Below are 22,214 nucleotides of genomic sequence, written 5' to 3'. Positions count from 1 at the left end.
AGAAAAAGCCATGAAGCACAGGATCCCCTTTGTGGCCCAGACGCAGTGCGGCTTGAGCCCCTGCGCTCAGGCTCTTGAGACCTGTCAGCTCCCAAAGAGGCGCAGGGACTAGACCCCGCCGGGGGGCAGGAGGGGCGGGGGATGGCTGGCTCCACAAGAGTGTGACTGCAGGGGTGTGGACTCTGGGGTCCTGGATCTGACCTTTCCATGTCTGTGACGTGGGACACATCCCTGAAGTTCTTTGAGGTCCCCTTTCCTCCCCTGTGTATTGGGATTGGAAACACCCACCTCAAAGGTTTTTGGACAATTTAAATGGGATTGTGTTTGTAAAGCCCCCCAGCCTCGCGCAGGACACCTGGTGCTCAACAAGTGGCCCTTCTCCTTTCTGTTGTAGGGGGTTGGGGGCGAGGGAGCATGGCAATCCAGGACACACATCCACACTCCCATTTCCCCCTCGGTGTATGGCTTCAACGGATTTCATTCGTTTATTCGACAAATAGACACGGAAGGTCTATTATGTGCCAGGAGGTGTTCTAAATGCCGGGAATACCACAGCGAAGAACACAGGCAAAAATCTCAGCCTCAGGGGGCTGATCCTAAAAGACTCCTGCCAGGGATCCCCAGGGGATGCTCTGTGAGGCCGGGAATGGGGGTGACTGAAGGAACACTCTGAACATGGACTTCTGTTCGCTCGAAGAATCCCCGGCCCGGTCTGCCAGGCAGGCATGTGACAGGGGAGGATGAAGACCCCAAGGTGAGATCCTTTGGCCTCCTATTGGGCGATCACATCCCTCTGCTGGTGAATGGTGTTTTAAAGACCTCCCTTCCATGCCAGAGGTGTTTCCTGGCTCCTGCTTTGCCCCCTGCATCGATCTACCTCTGAGTTTACCTCAGTCAGAACAAGAGTCTCAGTTATAAAATATCCTGAGTCATAGTGACGGCTGCGTGGGCAAAGTACACAGGTCTACTATATTTTCATTAAGTTCTAATGGTTTCACCATGTAATGAATCAACTTTCTGTGAATAGGTATTCCAGTTATGACTGACTCATTACCCCCAAACATGATCAGTCTTTTAAAACATCAAGGAAAGGGCAGCTCCTGGTGGTTTTTAGTTCCTAGTGTAGCGACCATCACACTGTTGTATCGCCCCCATGACAGCAGCTGCCGGGAACCCCCTAGAAGCTGCCGGAACCTCCCCGACAGCTGCTATAAGGTTTCTCTTTCATCCCAAGGACACTGAAGCCTGGAGAGGGTGAGTCACTTGTCTAATAATCATTCGGCTAGTTTGTGACAGAGCTGATCACTGCCCCTGGGGGTCGTGAAGCCACCCTTCCCCTCGTGTGCATGGGGGAAAGGGATTTTGGGTTCAGTTTGCAGAGAACATGGACTTTGAGATAGTAAAGGTCTTCTTTCCAGGCGCCCCTCAACCTCATCTCCCAGAACTCCTCGCGGTCTTCAGTAATTCCTCTCTGCCTCCATGCTTGCAGAGCCCAGCCGGTTTGTGGACCTACTTCCCTTCAAAATGGGCACCAGGCTGCTTATCAAGTTTTCTTTCCAACCACAGACAGTTATCCCCACGATGGGAGTTCAGATAAATGTCATTTTTCCCCATCTCCTTACATTTCCAGGCATCTCTCTGTGTTCCTTATAGACTGCGGCCCTGGTCAGCCGCCTGCCTGGCGTGGCCCTGGGTCTGCCTCTGCCTGGGAGTTATGGCGGGCAGAGCAATAGAGAGGCCCCTAAAATATAGGCCATCCTTTGCTGACTGTCCAACACTTCCCACCTGGAGACCCATGTCTTAGGGCTCCTTAGGTTTAAGGAACTTGTATTAACATTTCAACAGTGCTGGGGATGGGATCACCTTAGAGGCATTATCAGATGATATATAATAAACTTATCCAAAAGACACGATAGGCTGGCAGTAGGAGCAGAGGACAGGGAAGAGCTTAAAGTGGGGAAAGGAGCAGAAGGGGGTAGGTAGAGACCGTCAGGGACACTCGTGCTTCTGTGGTGAGAGAGGTTCAGAGAGAGGCTGCCAGTCCTCGTGGAGGGTCTCCGCCACTGATGGGGATATGGCCCATGGCTTACTTGTGTGTTTGGGGTAAGCAAATTCAGGGGCTCAGGGGCTGTGGCCCTTCTCATGTGTCCTTATGTTTTACTCACCTGAATACCGAATCTTAAAGCCCTTCCGGTTGTAGGCATGGTCAGACGACCAGCGCAGGTACACAGAGTTGCTTGAGCTGGTGACAATCAGGGGGGCTGAGTAATTCCCACTGAGGGCTTTCAGCAGAGGACTCTGTCCGGAGGGACCTGGGCAAGAGTACAGGACACAGGGTTACAGACTAGCACAGCTGCAAGAGATCAGGTTCCTTGGTTCAATACCTCAAATGTAACCACCTCCCACTTCTCCTCCTCAAGAGATGACACTCAGCTGAGATGGTCAGGGTCAGTGCAATGGTCTGTAATTCTGTCCTTTCTCTGCATCTCTAGGCACTGCGCTGGGTGCTCTTTCCTCCGGAGCTCTAAAGCAATGCTCCCAGATGTCACTGCCAACCTACAGGAGTTGGCAGGCGAGATGAAATCTATTTGCCATCTTGGGACTTGCCAAGGCCAAACAGCTGGTTAATGAGAGAGCTGGTTTGCAAACTGGGAACTTCTACCTTGCCACCTACTTCTCACATGCATACTAAAAATAGCTCAGTGCTTGTCATATAGAAAAACTTTGTACTGAATGAATATATAGCAATAAAACTATAGTCAAACATCATATCTCAATGTCATACATAACACAGTTCCTCAATATTCCTCCCCAAGGTTCTTCCAGAAAGCCCTCCCTCTTCTTTTTTCCTACCTTTAATGCCTGGGAGTGCATCCTAAGGTGGCTGGTTCAAGGGAGGCAGAGTATAAAGCTCGATAATCCATAACAGGAATTATTACCCTGGAAATAGCCCTGAGTGATGGTTCTGATATCTGCTGAGACAGCTTGTGGAAACTTGGCAAAGTTAATGGACCACATTAAACAAAATAGAACCATCAGAACTGCTGTGACAAACTATGAAGGAAGGGGTCAAAAGGCTCAGAGAAGTGGCATGCCAGAATAGGTCTACCACATCAGACCAGGACACCCACTAGCTGACCATGTCCCTCAGGAGGACCTGGGGGACACTCCATTTCCTAAAGCAATAAGGAACACACTGGTGGAGGGGGTGAGCACCAGCATCATTGACAACCTGAGTAACAGCTGTCCTCTGAAGCCTAAACTGATGGAAGGAGATACTCTCAGAGAACTGGGCTTCCTAGTGTTGATGGGGATGAGAAGATTCTGGAATACAGGGGCCAGGTGGAGGCACTTAACAATCAGAAGTGAGATGCATAATTACTAACATGGGCAGCAAGGTTGGAATGGTAGCTGGGAGGGCCTAACCTGTAGGATCTATGGCGATGTCTCACAGAACGTGATGTTCCTCAGGGCAAGATAGATGGGAAGCCTCTCAATATATGAATATATGAAAAAAATCATGAACATATAGTCAAAACAGTGAGGAAAGCTGACCCCAAAGGAAAGTTTCAACCCCTCACCCAGTTTGGAGACTTGAGCCAGGTTCCATCTTATTCCAGAACACTTTGGCTGAAGGAGAGACTGGGTCCCCATGAAAAAGGACCCAACAAAATGACATCAATTGTATATAGTAGTGATTCTCCCAGTCCCTGCCCAAAAAACCTACTGCTATTTCCTCAGGCAACTGAATAGTGGAGAAAAGGGAATGTCCAGGTATTCCAAAGATTTTGGATACATAGTGTGAATTGATGCTGATACCTGGGTACCCAAAGCGCTATCATGGCCCCTCTGTTAGAATAGAGGTGTCTGAGGGTTGGAGCTGGCAATGAATGGAGTCCTGGCCCAGGTCCATCTCACGGTACCGACTTAACCAAGTGGTAGCCCTTGATTGCAGTAGCTATGCCAGATGTAGTATCTTCATTAGAGCAGATTAACAGCCTTGGTTGCATGAAATGCAGTTATTGATCTAGCAATGCACTCTTTCCAGACCCACCAGAAAGGAGGATCATAAGCAATTTGCATTCACGTGAGATAGACAACAGTATACATTCACAGTCTTGTCCCAGAGCTATGTTAATTCTCCTGCTCACTGTCAGAATATAGTAATGAAAAGATGTGGACCATCTGGACATCCTGCAGAATATAGCATATTGGTTCCCTCTATGAGGACATCGTATTAATTGCCTCTGAAGAGCCAGAAGGGACAATTAGTGTAGAAGCTTTTGTAAGACACATGGCTCCAGAGGGTAAAATTAAGTCCTACAAAGAGGCAGGTGAAATTTCCCCAGTGACTTGAGGACACGCTGAAACATTCTCTCCAAATTAAAGAGGAAGTTAGTGTGCCTTTTCCCTTCTACTACAAGGAAAGAAACGCAATGTTTGGTAGACCCCTTCGAGTTTCAGAGGTGGCATACTCTTCATGTGGGAATACTGCTATGATCCATTTATTGGGTGACATTCAAGGTGCCAGCTTTGAGTGGGCGCTGGAATAAGAAAGGGTTCTGTAGCAGGACTAGGCAGGAACACAAGCATCCCTGCCCCGTGGGCCATACAATTCACCAGCTCCCATGGTATTGAGGTTTCTGTGGTAGAGAAAGATGTTGAATGGAGCCTCTGGGAAGCTCTAGTGGGGGAAGTAATAGCACGAATCCCTAGAGTTTTGAAGCAAATCTGTGCCATCTGCAGCAGGCAACTATTCAACGTTTGACTGACTTACCATCAAAGATCTCAAACTCATCATACTGCCTCTCACTGAGAAAGTACTCCACTGTGAGGGAGATATTGTAGTCAGGCTGCACTCTCACCAGCCAAGAGCAGGTCTGGAACTGGGGATAGCTTCCTGGGTAGCTCTGACTCAGGATCACACCTGTGGAATCTGTCAGAAGCTCATTCGTTGGGCAGTGCACTTGGGAGAAAGAAAGAGAAATACCAGGTACATGGCTTGGAGATGAAATCAGGGCCAACACATTTCCCTGGTACAAAAGACAACCACTGAAACACGAGTATTTGAGCACATTCAAACAAGACCCCAATGCCCATCATTACACTGCTCCATGGCATGAGGTGACCTCAGCTTCTGTGTCAATGTTACTATATTGCCGGGATTCAGGCCTGGCCAGTTGGTTGGCATCGCTTCCTAGCTCAGATATGGGCTTTGGAGTAGCTGAAGATGATACATACAGACAGACAAGAGAAGGCATCCCCAAATCCAAGAGTTATTCTATTAAGCGGGGCTGATTTGTACAAAGAGAGTATTGGGCAGAGGTAAGTACATGGAGTTTTGAGTCAAACACACCTGGATTTATAGCCCACCTCTGTCCCTTACTAGCTGTGTGGTCTTGAATAAATTATTTCCTCTCTGTGCAATGGCTTCTCCACCTCTGATGCAGAAAGATAACACCTGCCTTACAAGGCTATTGTATTATATAACATATTATATCATTGTATATTAATTAACATTATAAAATCTATAATATTATAGGGAATAATATATATAAAGCATGCAAAATAGTGCCTTCATAAACTGTAGAGATGATAATGATAATGATGGTAATTATACCAGGAACAGAAGGAACTAGCAGAGCTTGGCTGTGGCCTGATTAGTAGTATTAAGATAACTAAAGAAAAACATGTCACCCCAAGGAAGACAGTCAATGTAGAACTTGGAAAAGGAGTGGCTGGAGGAGCTAGATTGGGTTTCCTGTGTCTGTCACCAGGGAGGTGAGAGAAGATACTGGTTCCAAGGGGCCCTGAACATCCTGGAGACCAGGGAGGTGCTCTCTCCTGGGGGTACAGGGACCTGTCACTACCTCCCATGTGAAACAAACTTCAGGATGACCTCCCTCCATGTGCTTGGGCTGAGGACACCACAGTAAAGTTCTGAGGACTGAATCAACTTCTTTAGGACCTTGAAAGAGGCCTGGCCCCGGGCAGTAGTGACAAGTATCCCAATCACTACAAATGGAGAAATTGGGATTTTGCTGTATGTGCCTTTAGACAGGCTTCCTGAATGTACTGGATTCTAGGACACTGATAAAGGAGAGTTTCTGGAACTGCTAAGCCAAGGGCTAATCCCCGGATAATAATCTGAGATGTGGCTCTTCTGGGGAAGAGATTTAGCCATGCACTCTCCACCCATCTCCACTGCTTCCCTCAAACCTTCTGCCTTCACAGAAATGGGGCTTGCTAATCAGCACTAAGTCTGGGCTAACAGACAAAAATGCTTGCTGTGCCCCAAATTCACACAACTCATCTCGGATTCCTTTGAGTAGCTTTGCAACACACTTTATTTTTAAAAGTAATCTCTACGCCCAACATGGGGTTCAAACTCACAACCCTGAGATCAAGGGTCGCATGCTCTACCAACTGGCCAGCCAGGTACCCCCTCTTTGAGTAGCTTTGAAAGGTACTAACTAGCTTCTCTAGAGAGTAATTCCTTCTTATTTTGTAAATGGGAAAGAAAAACAAATGGCTTCTTGGAGAAAAACAGCCTTGTTTTTGAAATGCTCCTGATTTCACTAAACTGATACCTACAGGTCCCTGAAGTGTGGTGTGGTGATATTTACATTCCCCTAGGCTGGTACACTCCAGCCCGGATCAGGTCTGCTCTTGAAGTTCTCCCCTTTCCACTTGAAACTCCCCCACTGAGGGGAAATAGGCATGCTTTCTCAAATGAGATTGGTCCACAGGCTTGCCTTTTTGTGCGCAACTTTATCAGATCTGGGCATTAGTGTTTACAAATTTTTCTTTCCCATTACACTCAAGACGTCTGACCTTTGAAGGTTTAGTAGTATTCTTCCATGAAACCATCTAGTCTTGATGTCTTTGATGGGGTTTCCTCTGATAACATTCTCTATTTCTTTTGAAGAATTAGGAAAGTATAAACTTTCTATCCGCTGGGGTCCATTTTATTATATTATACCTTCTTAGAAAATCATTCATATCATTAATTTTTTGGCATAGATTTGTACAAGATAGTTTCATAATTTAAAATTTTCTCTTGCTTCAATGGTTATATCCCACTTTCCCTTTCTTTTTTTATTTTTTTAAAAGATTTTATTTATTTATTTGACAGAGAGAGACACAGCGAGAGAGGGAACACAAGCAGGGGGAGGGGAAGAGGGAGAAGCAGGCTTCCTGCGGAGCAGGGAGCCCGATGTGGGGCTCGATCCCAGGACCCTGAGATCATGACCTGAGCCGAAGGCAGATGCTTAACGACTGAGCCACCCAGGCGCCCCCCACTTTCCCTTTCTTATTTTTGTATATTCCTGCCTTCCCCCTTTGTTTAACTTATCTAATGGTTTGATTATTTTGCAGCTCTTTGTTCCAGGTACTTCTTTTTATTGATCAGTAAGGCTGTTTTTCTGTTTTATAATTCATTAACTTCTTTTTAAAATTCAAAATTTTTGAGATATAATTTATGTACAATAAATGAACAGATTTTAGGTGTGCAGTTCAATGAGTTTTAGCAAATGTGTATACCTGTGTAACCACCACCATAATCAGGATATAGATTATTTTCATCACTCCAGAAAGTTCTCTCATGTGCCTCTGCAATTAATTAGTATGACCTGCCCCATGCTCCAGGAAGTCACTGATATTATTTCTATAACAACAGATTAGTTTTGATTGTACTAGATTTCATGCAATTGGAATCAGACATGTTATTTTTGTGTCTAGTTTCTTTTGCTAAACATAATGTTTCTAAGAGGCAATCCATGGTATTTTGTGTATTACCACTTCATTTATTTTTACTGCTCTGTAGCAATCATAGCAATCTGTTTATTCATTCATTGTATTTATTATTAATGAACATTTAGGCTGGTTCCAGTTTGAGATTATTATGGAATTCATATACAAGTCCTTTTGTGGATATGGGTTTTCATTTCTCTTGAGAAAATAACTAGGAGTATAATTGCTGGGAGGTAGGGCAGGTGTATGTTTAACTTTGAAAGAAACTACCAGTCTTCCAAAGTGACTGTATAATTTTATATCCCAACTAGTTATGTATAAAAATTCCACTTGTTCCACATTCTTGTCAACATTTGGTATTTTCAGTCTTAAGTTTTAGCTAATCTAGTGGGTATGCAGTAGTACTTTATTAGGGTTTTAACTTGCATTTTCCTGATGACTAATGATGTTTTAGCATCTTTTCATATACTTATTGGCTATTCATACATCTTATTTTGTAAAATGTCTAGTCAAGTCTTTTGTCCATATTTTTATTGGACTGTCTTATTATTGAGTTGTTAAAGTTCTTTACATAGCCTAGATACAAGTCCTTTAGAAAATATATGTATGATGAATATCTTCTTTTATTCTGTAGTTTGCCTTTTCTTTTTCACATTTAGTTCTGTCAGTTTTTCCTTCATGTATTTTGAAGCTCTTTTATCATCTGCATATAACGTATATATCCTTTGTAATGGAATTAACTCTTGTCATTTTAAAATCTATTTCTGGCAATACTCCTTGCTTACAGTATTATCCAAAATTTCTTTATGTTTCTTATGTTTGCCATTTGTATGATATATCTTTTTCTTTCCTTTTCTTTCAATCTATCTGGTATTTATATTTAAACTGGATCTGTTGTGGGAAATAAGTGGTTACCGTTTAAAACCTCTAAATTTTGGCAGGGTTTTTATGCAGCAAAAACTTACTGACTGACATAACCATATCATTCAAATATTATATGTACCTACTTGTTTTTGGTGTGTCATTGAAAGAGGTGTGTGGAAATCTCCAACTGTAATTATGAATTTGTCCTTTTCTCCCTAAAATTCTGCCAATTTTCCTTTATATATTTCAAACCTATATTGTAGGTACATAGAAGTTTATGACTGTTATATATTTTTGATGGATTTTTGCTACACCAGATTTTAGAGGTTAGTACTTACTACTTTTTCAAAGTTTTGTTTCATACCAGGGATGAGTGATACCTTTCTAGCTATGTCTTTAGGGAGGCAGATGAAGATATTCAAGTCTAAGTTTATAGAAAGCCTGTAATTAAACTTTTTTTACTTAAATAATATGAAAGTCTCTTTCCTTTGATTAGCAGTTTTATTCAGTTATATTTACTATGGTCACACATATATTTGCACTTAGATTTGCTACCTTATTTTGTGTTTTCTGTTTACCATGATTTTTTTTTCTCCTTCAATGTTTCTGTTGGGTTGATTGAGTTCTCTTTATCTTTATTTTTGATTATGGATTTAGAACTTAAACATACTGTGGCTATCCATAATTTCAAAAAAACTATCCATAAATTTAAACTTTATTTTTAATTTATATATTTAACTAACATAGAGGGTTAATCAATATCTATGCTTCTCCTCAACAAGCAAGGGTCCTGAGCTTGCTTTTTCTTTCTTCCAATGTCATTTATTTGTCCAGTTGTGTGTGTATATTTTTAAATTTACTATGGTCAGTATTGTTTAGATTTACTACCCTATTTTACCAATTTCTTAGCTCATTGTTACTTTTTGCATCTGAACCATTCTACCTGTATTCATTTTTTTCTTAATGAATGTGGTAGATATTTTCATTCTTTACCAATATTAGATTTTATTTTTATTTCCTGAGCATACAAAAAAATTCTTGTGGGATTCTATTTATATGAAATATCCAGAATAGTCAGTTTCATAGAGACATGAACTAGATTGGTGGTTGCCTAGAACTGTGTGTTGGGGGGGAGGGGCTGGAAAGAAATGGAAGCTGACTGCTAATGGGTAAAGTGTTTCATTTTGAGGTGTCAAAAATCTTCTAAAATTGTCTAATGGCTGCAACACTTTGAATATACTAGAAATCACTGAAGTGATTTAAATGGATGAGTTGCGTGGTACATGAATTCTATCCCAATAAAGCTGTTATTATAAAAAAGCCAGTGAAGGGTTACATCTTGAGAAGCCAAGTACAATACCAAGTCCTAGATGGAAGCATGAGGCTGAGGATAGGAGTAAAGCCAAGAAGGCTGGAGCCATGTAGACACAGAAACAGCCAGAGATGAGAAACTAAGGCTGGAGCAAAGCAGGGAAGTTCTGGAGCAGGATCAAAGCTAAAGTCCACTTTTATAGGGATCTGGTTGTTTGGTGTGTGGGTAGGTCAGCTCAACTCATAGATAATGAATTTCTTAGTGTATCGGGGCAGCTAATTCTAGGGCTGCGGCTTCTTTCTTTCTCACTAACAATCCATATTGTGGATTCTCTACTCTCACCTTATGAGAAGTGGGGGAGAAGCTGACCTGTTTCTCCATAGACTACTAAATATTTGTTGGTAGCACTAGTAGCAGAAGCAGTAGAAGTACTAGTAAAAATAAAAACCCACATTGGGCAGTTACTATGTGCCAGGCATAGTTCTAAAGTGCTTTACATTATTAATCCATTTAATTCCTCACAATAAATCCATGGGCATAAGTAATATTATTATCTTTATTTTACAGATGAGAAAATTGAGGCATGGGACAGTTAAATATCTTGTCCTAGGTCAGATGCTTTTTGAGTGGAGAGTTTGTTTTTGGTCTTAGTAAGGATCACTTGGTGAAGCCAATTCATTTTCTGTCAAGGTGTCACATTGGAATGAAGTTCAGCACACAGGACCTTGAGCACATCTGCACTCCAGTAGGGCTAGGTTGGTGTGCAAGCCCACCTCTCCCTGAGGTCCCAGAACTTCCTCCTTCCAATGATCAGTGTGCCACTTCCAGACAATACCAGTTAGAAAAAAGGAAGACAAAGATACAAGTGGTTACCATGGCAATTTGTAGCCCAGACCTAAGAGTAGGACAGAAAATTTCTCTAGAGCAATCATTCATTCATATAAACAAACATTCACCAAATGACCTCTTACTTTATGGGCAGGGACTGGGAAGATAGGGAGGAGTAAGATAAAGGCTCCGTTTTGGAGGAACTTGAGACCCATAAAGGCATGGCTCTGTGCAATTACCTTCACATATTGGGGGTGGTCCTTCAAACTGCAGGTAAGTTCCAAGTTTGCAGGTCAGGATTTCATTCCCTACTAAGGTAAAGCCAGGGAGGCACCTGTAGCGGACGATGTCACCTGCCAAAGAGAGACCAACATGGGGATTCCCTGGAGAAGTCTGGACGGGGTACCCCTTAGTACTTAAATCCACTTCCAGGCAAGTCAATCAGTGATGGGTTGTGTTCTTTTCAGACTTAAATAATCAGGTCAACTCCAATCAAATGACCCAGAAAACGGCTATGTGCTTCTCACAGCTCAGCCTTGAGCCTCCACATTCCAGGAACTTTTTATAATGCCTTGTGTGGACTTATTTCCCAAAAACATACTGACTTGGATCACAGAAGAAAACTGCCTTCCTGTCTCCTCTGCCTAGTGATGGCTAAAAGGAAGTGTTTGTATTTTTGGAGCAGACTCAGTTGACAGAACATCAACCATCTTGCACTGGGCCTACTGTTTCTCTCCATGGTCGGGAGGGAGAGATGCACTTTGCTGGCCAGCCCCACCCTGACCTGGCCCCTCCTCGCCTGCCCAGTCCTTGCTGGTTTGGGAGGGGGTACCTATGTTGAATTCTTCATTCTCTGTGACAACTTCGGCGTTGGGGAGGATGGTGGGAGGAGGGCATTTGGTGAGTGGATAAGCTGAAAAGACAGAAGCAGACAAATTGGTGTAAGAGCATCATTCTCTGGGCATGTTGTCGTTCACCTGTTCAATGCTTCACCTTCTCATTCCTCATTCACTCACACAGATACTAGTGACTTGATCAAGTTTAGCCAAGTGCTATTTTGCTTATCTGCTGTCATCCTTTTTTTGTTTTGTTTTGTTTCTGATGCAAAAACCAGGAGCCATATAGTAACACCAACAATAAAGGAGAGAGAATCTACGAAGTCAGCGATAGCATTGAAGGGAAGGGGAGAGAGGCATTTCCCAAGCACCTACTAGATGTGAGGCACTTTCACACGCTGTCACCTTTAATTCTCAGGATGGCTGATCCCCCTGCGAGGTGTTCTTACTCTCTTTATGAGAAAGCTGAGATTCAGAAAGCTTCAGTTACTTCTCCAAGGTCACACAGGAAGTGAGTGCCATAGGACTTGAATCCAGGTCTGGCTGCTCTCAAATCCCATATTCTTTCCAGTGCTTGGCATCTAAGTACCACGTGTAGCTCATGTGAGTGCCCACTACAGCCAGCTAGTTTCCCCTCTGACCCTTGGCCGAACATCTCTGGCTTCAGTGGATTTTCTACACTGGAAAACATTCCTCTGGGCAGAGACCGGACTGTGTATGGATGATGTTACCAAGACAGAGCTCAGTGTGGGCTCATAGCTTGGTTTCCATTCACTACCTGGCATGCACTATGTCAGTGCAAGCTGCTGTTGCCATCGCTACTGCTGTTATTAGTGATATAACACTTCCATACATCATCCCAAACCCCACTATGTTTTTTTTTTTTACAAAGAACATTCTCTCAAAGAAAGTTACAAATGTGATGCACTGTCATTAGAGAAAATACGAGATTTTCTACAAAAACAGTAGGAAGAAAATTAAACTCATCTACCAGCCTTTCGGAGATAACCACTGTTAACCCTTTACTGTGAGTTCTTAGAGTATATACATTCTGCATATCTATTTTTCTCTTACAAACTTTGCAGTGTGTGGTGTACTTTGTGTTGATCCTTGTGCACTTACTGTTATACTGCAGGAATTTTCTGATGTAATTAAATTACTAAAAAAATGATTGAAATGACTTCATAAGGATTGTCATATGATTGACCAGAATTTATTTAATAGGTGCTCTATTATTAACCGTTTAGGTTTCCAAAGTTTTGCAATTTAAAATAAAACTATGATAAACATCTTTATATATGCATATTTAATAATTTTTTTCTTCCTTTTTAAAAACTAGGAATGATTGCCGGATCATAGGGTAGTTCTATTTTTAACTTTTTCCGGAACCTCCATGCTGTTCTCCAGAGTGGCTGCACCAGTTTGCATTCCCACCAACAGTGCCAGAGAGTTCCCCTTTCCCTGCATCCTCACCAACACCTGTTATTTCCTTTGTTACTGATTTTAGCCATTCTGACAAGTATGAGGTGGTATCTCATTGTAGTTTTTTTTTTCTTTACCAGTCAATTTTTTAAAATTTAATTTAATTTTGTTATGTTAATCACCATACATCATTAGTTTTTGATGTGGTGATCCATGATTCATTGTTTTCGTGTAACACCCAGTGCTCCATGCAGTATGTGCCCTCCTTAATACCCATCACCTGGCTAACCCCTCCCCCCACAAAACCTTCAGTTTGTTTCTCAGAGTCCACAGTCTCTCATGGTTCATCTCTCCCTCTGATTCCCCCCCTTCATTTTTCCCTTCCTTCTCCTAATGTCCTCCATGCTATTCCTTATGTTCCACAAATAAGTGAAACCATATGATAATTGACTTTCTCTGCTTGACTTATTTCACTTAGCATAATCTCCTCCAGTCCCATCCATGTTGATCTGAAAGTTGGGTATTGATTTGTATTTCCCTGATGATGAGTGACGCTGAGCATCTTTTCATGTGTCTGTTGGTTATCTGGATGTCTCCTTTGGAAAAATATCTTTTCATGTCTTTTTCCCATTTTTTAACTGGATTATTTGTTTTTTAGGTATTGAGTTTTATAAGTTCTTTGTATATTTTTGGATCTAGAAATAGCACTACTAGGTATTTACCCAAAGGATACAAAAATACTAATTTGAAGGGACATATGCACCCCATGTTTATAGCAGCATTATCAACAATAGTCAAATTATGGAAATAGCCCAAATGTCCATCGACTAATGGATAAAGAAGATGTGGTATATATATATATAATGTGTGTGTGTGTATATGTATGTGTATATATGTATATACATATAGTATATATATGTGGTATATATAATATTCCACCACAGTAGAATATTACCCAGCCATCAAAAAGAATGAAATCTTGCCATTTGCAATGATATGGATGGAGGTAGAGAGTATTATGCTAAGCAAAATAAATCAGTCAGAGAAAGGCAAATACCATATGATTTCACTCATATATGGAATTTAAGAAACAAGACAAATGAACATAGGTTTAAAAAAAGAGCAAAACCAAGAAACAGACTCTTAAGTATAGAGAACAAACTGATGGTTACCAGTGGGGAGGTGGGTGGGGGGAATGGGTTAAACAGGTAATGGGGATTAAGGTATACACTTGTGATGAGCACCAGGTGAATGGAAGTGTTGTATCACTAACTTCTACACTTGAAACTAATATTACACTGCATGTTAACTAACTGTAATTTAAATAAAAAATTGAAAAAAAATAGGAATGATTAAATTGTATGACCTTTGTAAAGTACGAGCATCTCCTACTGAACATCAGTAATCCACTTCCAGAAATCAGAAGCTCTGTGTAAAGATGTTAACTAGGAACCTATTTTCCATGACTTCAAGTGGGAAAAAATTACAGTGGGTAATCCCAAACCCAGAAAATATTTAAAATAACAAGATACGTATATATATGCAACAAACCATAATGCTAGAAGTTAAATACTTAAAACATTACTGCTTGACCACCCAAGATTGACCATGGCTGTAACAAAACAGCAGCTCTATGCATTGTAGCACTTGCCCTGTGCATACTGTAGCACACCATGCAAGTCTTCTCAGCGTGATGCATTGAGAAACACTAGCTAGAAAACAAGGGTAATGTGGGCATGTGTTCAGGATGGCACTGTGGGGGGTACAGCATGGTTCACAATGAACATCACATTATCATAACCTCTCAGAACCAGCAGCAATGCAGATACGCATTCCAAATGTTCACCTGGGATCCTGACATTTTACCAACTGCAGTTGGAATGTAATTTTCCTGCATATAGTTTTATTAAAAATGTTGTATTATATCTTGATGATTTAACCAATTTTTTTCTTTAGATGTGTTGGCTGAAAAACGTTGTATTGAGAGACAGAAGCTTCAGGAAATGTGGGTATTAAAGCCAAGAGGCACTCTTGAGGTAACCACGAAGTTTTAACTGTGATTTAACATAAACCAGGGAGGACCATGCCTGCACTGGATGTATGCTTCCATTTGTCTCTCCAGGAAAATGGCTATAACTGCTATCAGCAATAGAGTGGCAATTTTTCCAACACTGGGTACTATCATTCTTCCATCCAATTCATTTAATGATTATCTGTGGAGGGCTGAGCCTGGGTCAGGCACTGTGTTAGGCACTGAGGGTGCAAGAGTAAACAAAACAGACAGTCCTTGCCCTCAGGGAACTCAGAGCCCATTGGGGGAAGCAGTCATCAATTCTAATCGTTGTCAACTTGATAAACAACAAAAAAGGTAGCATTTCTTTTTTTTTAAATTGACATTTGGTAACAAGTTAGGTTAAACATTTTTTTTATAGATTAATAGACTATTTGGATTTTTCTTCTTAACCTTCTATTAGTCCTTTGCCCCTATTTTTCTTACGAATTTGAAGAACCTGGTGCATATTTGAAATTGATTTCTGGGGGCACCTGGGTGGCTCAGTCACTTAAGCATCTGATTCTTGATTTTGGCTCAGGTCATGATCTCAGAGTTGTGAGGTAGGGCCCAGCACTGGGCATGGAGCCTGCTTAAGATTCTCTCTCTCTCCCTCTGCCCCTATCCCCCTCTCCCTCTCTTAAAAAAAAGACTGACTTCTGTTAAATATATTTTCACAGTTTATCCTCTGTTATATTTATCTAGGGCACTCTTTGGATTTGTAGATGCATGAAGTTTCTGCTTATTCTGCTTAGCCAATTCTTTCTTTTTTTTTAAAAAAGATTTTATTTATTTGTGAGAGAGTGAGCATGAGTGGGGGAGGGGCAGAGGGAGAGGGAGAAGCAGACTCCCCACTGAGCAGGGAGCCTGACACAGGGCTTGATCCCGGGATCCTGGGATCATGACCTGAGCCAAAGGAAGACGCTTAACTGACTAAGCCACCCAGGCATCCCTCTGCTTAGCCAATTCTTAACGTTTTCCTTTATAAAGTTTTTTTTTTTGATTTGATATCTTTCAATCTCGGCCACATGCATATCTTTAAAGTATATTTTCCGGGTAGGGAATTGAATAAAGGGTACAAACTTCCAGTTATAAGATGAATAAGTACTGGGGATATCATGTGTTACATGATGTTAACACTGCTGTTTGGTGTATTTGAACGTTGTTAAGAGAGAGCAGATCCTAAGAGTTCTCATCACAAGGGAAAAATTCCCTTTTTTTGGGTATCTATATGAGATGATGGCTGTTAACTGAATTTATTGTGGTGATTATTTCACAATATATGTAAGTCAGGTCATTATGTTGTATGCCAATTGTATCTTAATAAAACTGAAAAAAATAAAGTCTCAAATTCCGAAAAAAATATCCTCTTAGACATACTTAACTTTCAGGAAAAAAAAATCAGTAAAAAGAAATCTCCACTTCAACACAGCCTGAGTGTTTAATAATTGTGGTTGCTAGTTTGATTGGGGTAGATTTCCCATTATATTTTTTAAAAAACTATACATTTCTGCTCAACGCAGAGAGCTGGTGGAATACTAAAAAACAATAAAATGGAAACTCCCCAAGTCCCACCAGCACCCAGGCACAACTATTGCTAGTCTTTTGGTGCATGACCTTCGGTATTTTATAGCTAATCCCTCCCTCCTCCCCCCAGAGCACACACCGTATCTACTGTGTTATTGCTAAAGAACTTGAGGGCGGGGGGACATTCGGGACTCCTCCACTTCACTTTGTCCCTACTCCCCTTGCTCCCCTTGGCGGTGAGGCCCTGATGCAGCGTAGGCGGACTCCAGTACTGGTTAACACGTTAACTGGTGGGGTGGGCTCACTGCGTTATGTCAAATGGCAGCCAACTGGGCAACAGCCATTGTAGGTCACGGTTTTACCGTTTCATGCTGGGCTGCCCGTATTTTTGTTCCTATAGTTTCCTTTTCTTTAAGGAGTTCTGGTCCATTTTAGTGGAAAATGGTATTAGAAATCAGTATCTGGAGCTAGGTGTGTTCATTGCTATCGAGGAGTCATTGTTTCCAAGCCCTCTTAGTGGAAAGAGCTAAGGAATACATGTACGTGTGCCCACCCACGTTTATACCCAGATCTCCTTCTGTATCTATGTGTACATACTGAAAACCATAGCTCAAACTCAGACCTCCAATTCCAATCCAATTCCCTGGGTATATTCTGATTTTTGCTCTTGCCACATTTCTAACCCTCTTCTCTTAGTGAGACACCTACCTCTGTCCCTAATCTATTAACTTATTTGATCAGTCGCCCATAGGGAAACAAGTCCCCATCTCTACTGCCACTCCTCCCTTACGTGAATGTCCTGCTCTCCCACCTTGGAGTCTGATGGATCCTCTGTGTGGATGCCCTTCTCACTCTGCTGGGGCTCTTACCCTACATAGATGTTCCGTCAGTTTGCTCAGAGCCTTGATACCCCAGGCCAGCCTGGTCTCTGTGCAGATGTCGCCCCTCAGTGTGGACCCCCTCTCTCCTCTTTGCTTCTCCCACTTTGCTTCATCCCATTTAACAGCTTTGGGACTGAATTGTTCAGGAAGGGAAGAGAAGACATTTAGCTCCCCTTTTAGTTATCTCTTATTTGGAGTCCATGTTGTCTAGACTTTTATGCTGGAAGCAGATGCTTTCCAAAATTTATTTCTATTTCCTAAACTACCTGTTTCCAAGGACATTTTTCTCTGTAATTCAAGTCCAATTATCTCATTAAGAAAATACTGCAGAATCTTGTTCATAGCTCTCCTTAAGGTACTTTTCATTTCTACTTATTAGTCCTTATATGAGAAGAAATTTATTTAAAGCTAATGTTTGCCTACAGAAAGCCAGACATTCTTTCTCCCATACCAGTCCCTACTCCCCAGTCTCTGCAAATCTACCTCCTTCTTTTTCTTTAGTTCTTGTTGCAAATACTGCCTTTTGACAGGTCTTCCACAATTATTCTACATGAAGCACAGTTCCCCACCTTTTTGTTTGCTATCTTATTTGTTTCCTTCATAGCAACTTATTACAAATTGCAAAGATTTCATTTGTCTCTTTGTTTTTATCTCGCTCTCCTCAGAGGAAGAAAGCTCTATGGGGAGCAGATATTTCACAGTGCAGGAAAGCATGAATAGTCAATGAAGATATGAAAGGATGCTCACCTCATCATTAACATAAGAGTGAAATGCTATTTCATGCATCCACCATATTGGCAAAAATTTAAAAATCTGATAAAATCCAGTGTTTGTAAGATGGAGCCAGGAATAAAGTCAAGCTCCAGTTCAAATACATGCAATGCTCTGCAAACTGTAATATGGAGGATTATCTATAGATGGGCACAAGCCGACAAAGAACTTTAAGTTTTTCAATGCTGTTTCCACTGTAACAAAAATGAGGAAGTATCCAGATCCATAACTTTGGACTTTTAGAAGAAAACTGGCTGGCTGTCGATAAGGACAAGCCCACCCTGAATCGTTCATGCTCCTCCTGCTTGAATTCTCCATGACTTCGCTTGTGCACAGTACTTCCTGTGAGGTCAACAGAAACTCTGGATTCCTTTGGAGTGGGACAGCTGTCTAGAAGGTGCTAAGGGACAAGCTGGGGAACAAGTAAGTGTGTAACCCAGCCAGTGAGTTGATGTGAATGAGTGGAATGAGAAGCCTCATCCTGCTGCCTCTAAGCCTGGACTTGGCACCAAGATCAGCGCCATGTACTTCTCTGCCCTAGTAGTGTGGAGGTCTGTGCTGGGGGATTTCACGTAGGTTAACACATTTAACTCTTATAACTCTGAGGACACTGAGGCTGAGAAGCTATGTAGTTCATTCAGAATCACACGACTGGGAATGGTGGAACCAGGGATCAAGCGTGGCCCTGACTTGAGAGCGCGGTGCTTCCCTCCCCTGCCAGGCTTCCATACTGACCAGAGAAGGCGATGGCGAAGATCCCACCCATGGCTGCATCATGGTGGAACTTAAGCAGGACCTGGTTGGACGAGCTGTGCAATGTTTTCTTGGCCAAGCTCCGGCTGAAGACTCCAAGCTGTGGAGCTGTCTGCTGGGCCCCATCCCTGCATGTAGGAAAGAATGTTCTGGTATATCGCAAGTCACCGTGGCTGCTTGCTTTGCCTCTACCATCAGTGGCCTTAACAGAGACCTGGAGTGGGAGGCTGTGACTCTACTTGTGCCCAGCACTGTCTTTCTCCAATGCCCTGTGCACCTCCCTCTAATCTCTCCCAACTCAGTCTGCCAACAGAGCTGATAGAGTTGGCAAAGCACCCACTGACTCCTCATTCACCTGATTCTTCACCAGCCTCTGTAATGGGTTCCTGGGGGCAACAGTCTCAGCTGAGAAGTTGGAGCCACTGGGCAGGTTCTCTCAGTCTGAGCAGAAGTAGGATGGGGCTGAGGAAGAGCTCATGCTGCTATCCATGCCAGCCCCACTTCCTTGTCTCCAAGCAGAGACACACCCATGTTGCCTTTCTAGGCAAAGGATTTCTTCCCTGGAAACGTATCTAGTCCCTCCTATCTGTTCTTAATTGTTGCCTGGAAAGGAAACTGGGAATTAACCCAGGGTAGTCTGATTACAGTTATCCAGCCCTGGGAATTTTGGGAAGAGACTCTCACTATCCCCTGCTGATTCCCAGAATGGCAGTAACCCCTAAACAAAAGAATCCTTAAATTATATATTTGTCCAAAGGTCCAGTGGTTTGGGAAGAACTATCTAGGAGACTACACTTATTGGCTCATAACTCATACTCCCATTTTAAAGTCACTTCAAGATATTCTAACTCTATCACTCAGAGTGGAACTGTCAATTTGGTAACCACTAGGCCCCATGTGGCTCTTTATATTTAAATTAATTAAAATTAAATAAAGTTTAAAAATCAGTTCCTCAGTCACTCTAGTCACATTTAAGTACTCAATGGCCACCTGTAGCCGCTGGCTACTGTACTGACCAGCACAGATATAGAATGTTTCCATTACTGCACAACGTTGTGTTGGACAATACTGGTTTAGCATGAGATAACCAATGGGACTTCACGGAATTCCACCCCAAAACTGGGTAGCTTATCCTAGGTAAATGTAGAATTTTGGTTTGGACTCTGGAAAAAATGAGAAAAGTCTGTGTATCTACGACCATTCCTATTCACACACCCACCCATTGGTACTCTGACCCCTAGGAGCACTCCGCATTGGAAACCACTGTCCTCCCATTCCTCTCCCTTCAAGGAGTCACAGAGGATAACTGAAACTGAGCCCTCATTTACTATGTTTATTTGAAAGCCAGGAAGCTGACCACCATTGAAAACCATTCAGCTCTTGGTTTCCTGAACAAAAAGCTGTTTAAAGCCCAGCTAATGCCCCTTTCTAATTGGCTGTCGACATGGCAGCTGGCCCTACCAGACGGTGATGAAGTCTCCGGAGGGCTCTGTCTGTAGCAGGCTGATGTTGAGCTGGATGCCATGACCAATGGGCACGGTGATCAGCCAGACACAGTCCTGGGAGCTGGAGTATGGACTGGGGAAGCCAGGGGAGTACACAGTGCCATTGGAAGAGGTGATGTTCCCACCACAGGGGACTGCCAAGGAGGGGACACAAACACAGATGAGTGTGGGAGATCACCCCCCACTTGAAAATTCCCTTATGACTCCCTTATGAAGTGCCAGCACCCAGTACAAATTATTCTGCTCAAGGAGGGCAGGCGGGATGGGGAGAGGTGATGGGGCTGAGGAGGACTGCGTGGTTTCCCCCACCAGTCCCAGCACATCACTCCCCATCAGCCCCTGATCTTCAGTGCAGGTGCCTCTGTGGGCCAGCCTCAGTCCCTGGCCCCCCTCTTCTTCCTGTGGATAAGACCTGCCCAGAAAGAAGGACACACTAAAGCACTCCTCTCTCCTTTCCTAGGAATGGAATGGAGGACAGATGTCAGGATCAGCTGTAGTACTCTTGCTGGGATGAGCTAAGAAAATAGGGAACTATCTCTTTCTCTCTTCTTATTTGCTCTAAGATTCTTACAGTGGTACTTTTTTTTAAAACTTTCTTTTTTTCTTAAGATATTTTTAAAAAAATTATTTATTTGAGAGAGAACAAGAGCACGAGAAAGAGAGCACGAGCAGGTGGGGGGAGAGGGAGAGGGAGAAGCAGACTCCCAACTGAGCAGGGAGCCCGATGTGGGACTCGATCCCAGGACCCTGGGATCATGACCTGAGCTGAAGGCAGACACTTAACTGACTGAGCCACTCAGGTGCCCAGACTGGTACTTTTGGTCTTGACCTAAGAGATAAGGATTCTTGTGGTGAAGCTAAGGTTGGGTTCAAATCATGGCTAAACCATTTATTAACTAGATGACCTTAGACAGTAGTTTACTCTTTCTTCACCTGTAAAATGGAACTAAGAGCATCCACCTTGTAGGACTGTGGCAGCCGTTAGGTGAACTGATGGATGTAAAATGTCCAACCTGGCACTTAGATCACAAAGAAGACATATGCTGCCTAGATATGATCCTCTCTCCCTATTTTCCTGTCCCCCAAAAGTGACACCCAATTTTAGGCTCACTCTCATCTAGGCTTTGGGTAGGGGGATGGAGAGGCCTTGAAGTTTCCATAATGTTCCAATTGAGTCATCAGGGAGGAGAAAAAAAGGGCAAACCTACAAATCCTGGTCTAGAATAATGAGTGTATTTGGCTGGCACGGGGCAACAAGCAGACATCTGAATGCGGGCAGACCAGAGTGAAGAGAAAGAATCCCAATGCCTCCAGGCAGAAGATAGGGTTCCTGTGAACGCATATGTGTCCTGAAAGGGGTATGCATGGACATACCATCCCTCCTACACACACTGCACATCCACTCAGTGTCAGGGTCAGGCCCAGCCTGGGGAGACCAAGGGGAGCAAAGATACCAAGGCACGTGGTTTTGTTCTGTAGCACTCACAGCCCACTGGGATATAGCTAAGTAAACCGATCTCTGTAGATGCCAGCCCGGGGGGGACACATCAACATGGAATGCCACAGGAGCAACAGGGGGCACCCCTCACCCAGTCTTGTGAAGGTAGGGAAGGATTCTTGGTATTGTTCCCATTTAGACAAAGCTAAGTAGACAAGGCAAGAGAGAAGAGCGATGTTCCATGCGGGAGGGACAGCATATGCTAAGAACCAGAG

At 42.8% G+C, this 22,214-nt stretch overlaps 1 protein-coding gene across 1 annotated transcript in view; it reads right to left on the bottom strand.

Moving 5' to 3' along the window:
• Positions 1–22,214, bottom strand: part of CSMD2 (CUB and Sushi multiple domains 2) — a 587,452-nt gene that overhangs the window by 61,752 nt on the left and 503,486 nt on the right. The window contains exons 43-48 of the mRNA XM_035019158.1: positions 20,458–20,635; positions 18,979–19,124; positions 11,589–11,669; positions 10,996–11,109; positions 4,778–4,966; positions 2,166–2,312 (exon numbers count right to left, since the gene is read on the bottom strand). Of these exons, the coding sequence (XP_034875049.1) occupies positions 2,166–2,312; positions 4,778–4,966; positions 10,996–11,109; positions 11,589–11,669; positions 18,979–19,124; positions 20,458–20,635 (855 nt within the window). The remainder of the gene's footprint in view (positions 1–2,165; positions 2,313–4,777; positions 4,967–10,995; positions 11,110–11,588; positions 11,670–18,978; positions 19,125–20,457; positions 20,636–22,214) is intronic.

Source organism: Mirounga leonina, unplaced genomic scaffold, assembly GCF_011800145.1.
Source record: "Mirounga leonina isolate KUSES-001 unplaced genomic scaffold, KU_Mleo_1.0 Mir_173, whole genome shotgun sequence".
Classification (NCBI taxonomy): domain Eukaryota; kingdom Metazoa; phylum Chordata; class Mammalia; order Carnivora; family Phocidae; genus Mirounga; species Mirounga leonina.
Note: the sequence above shows the minus strand (reverse complement) of the source record. Positions and strands in the feature narration are given on the sequence as shown.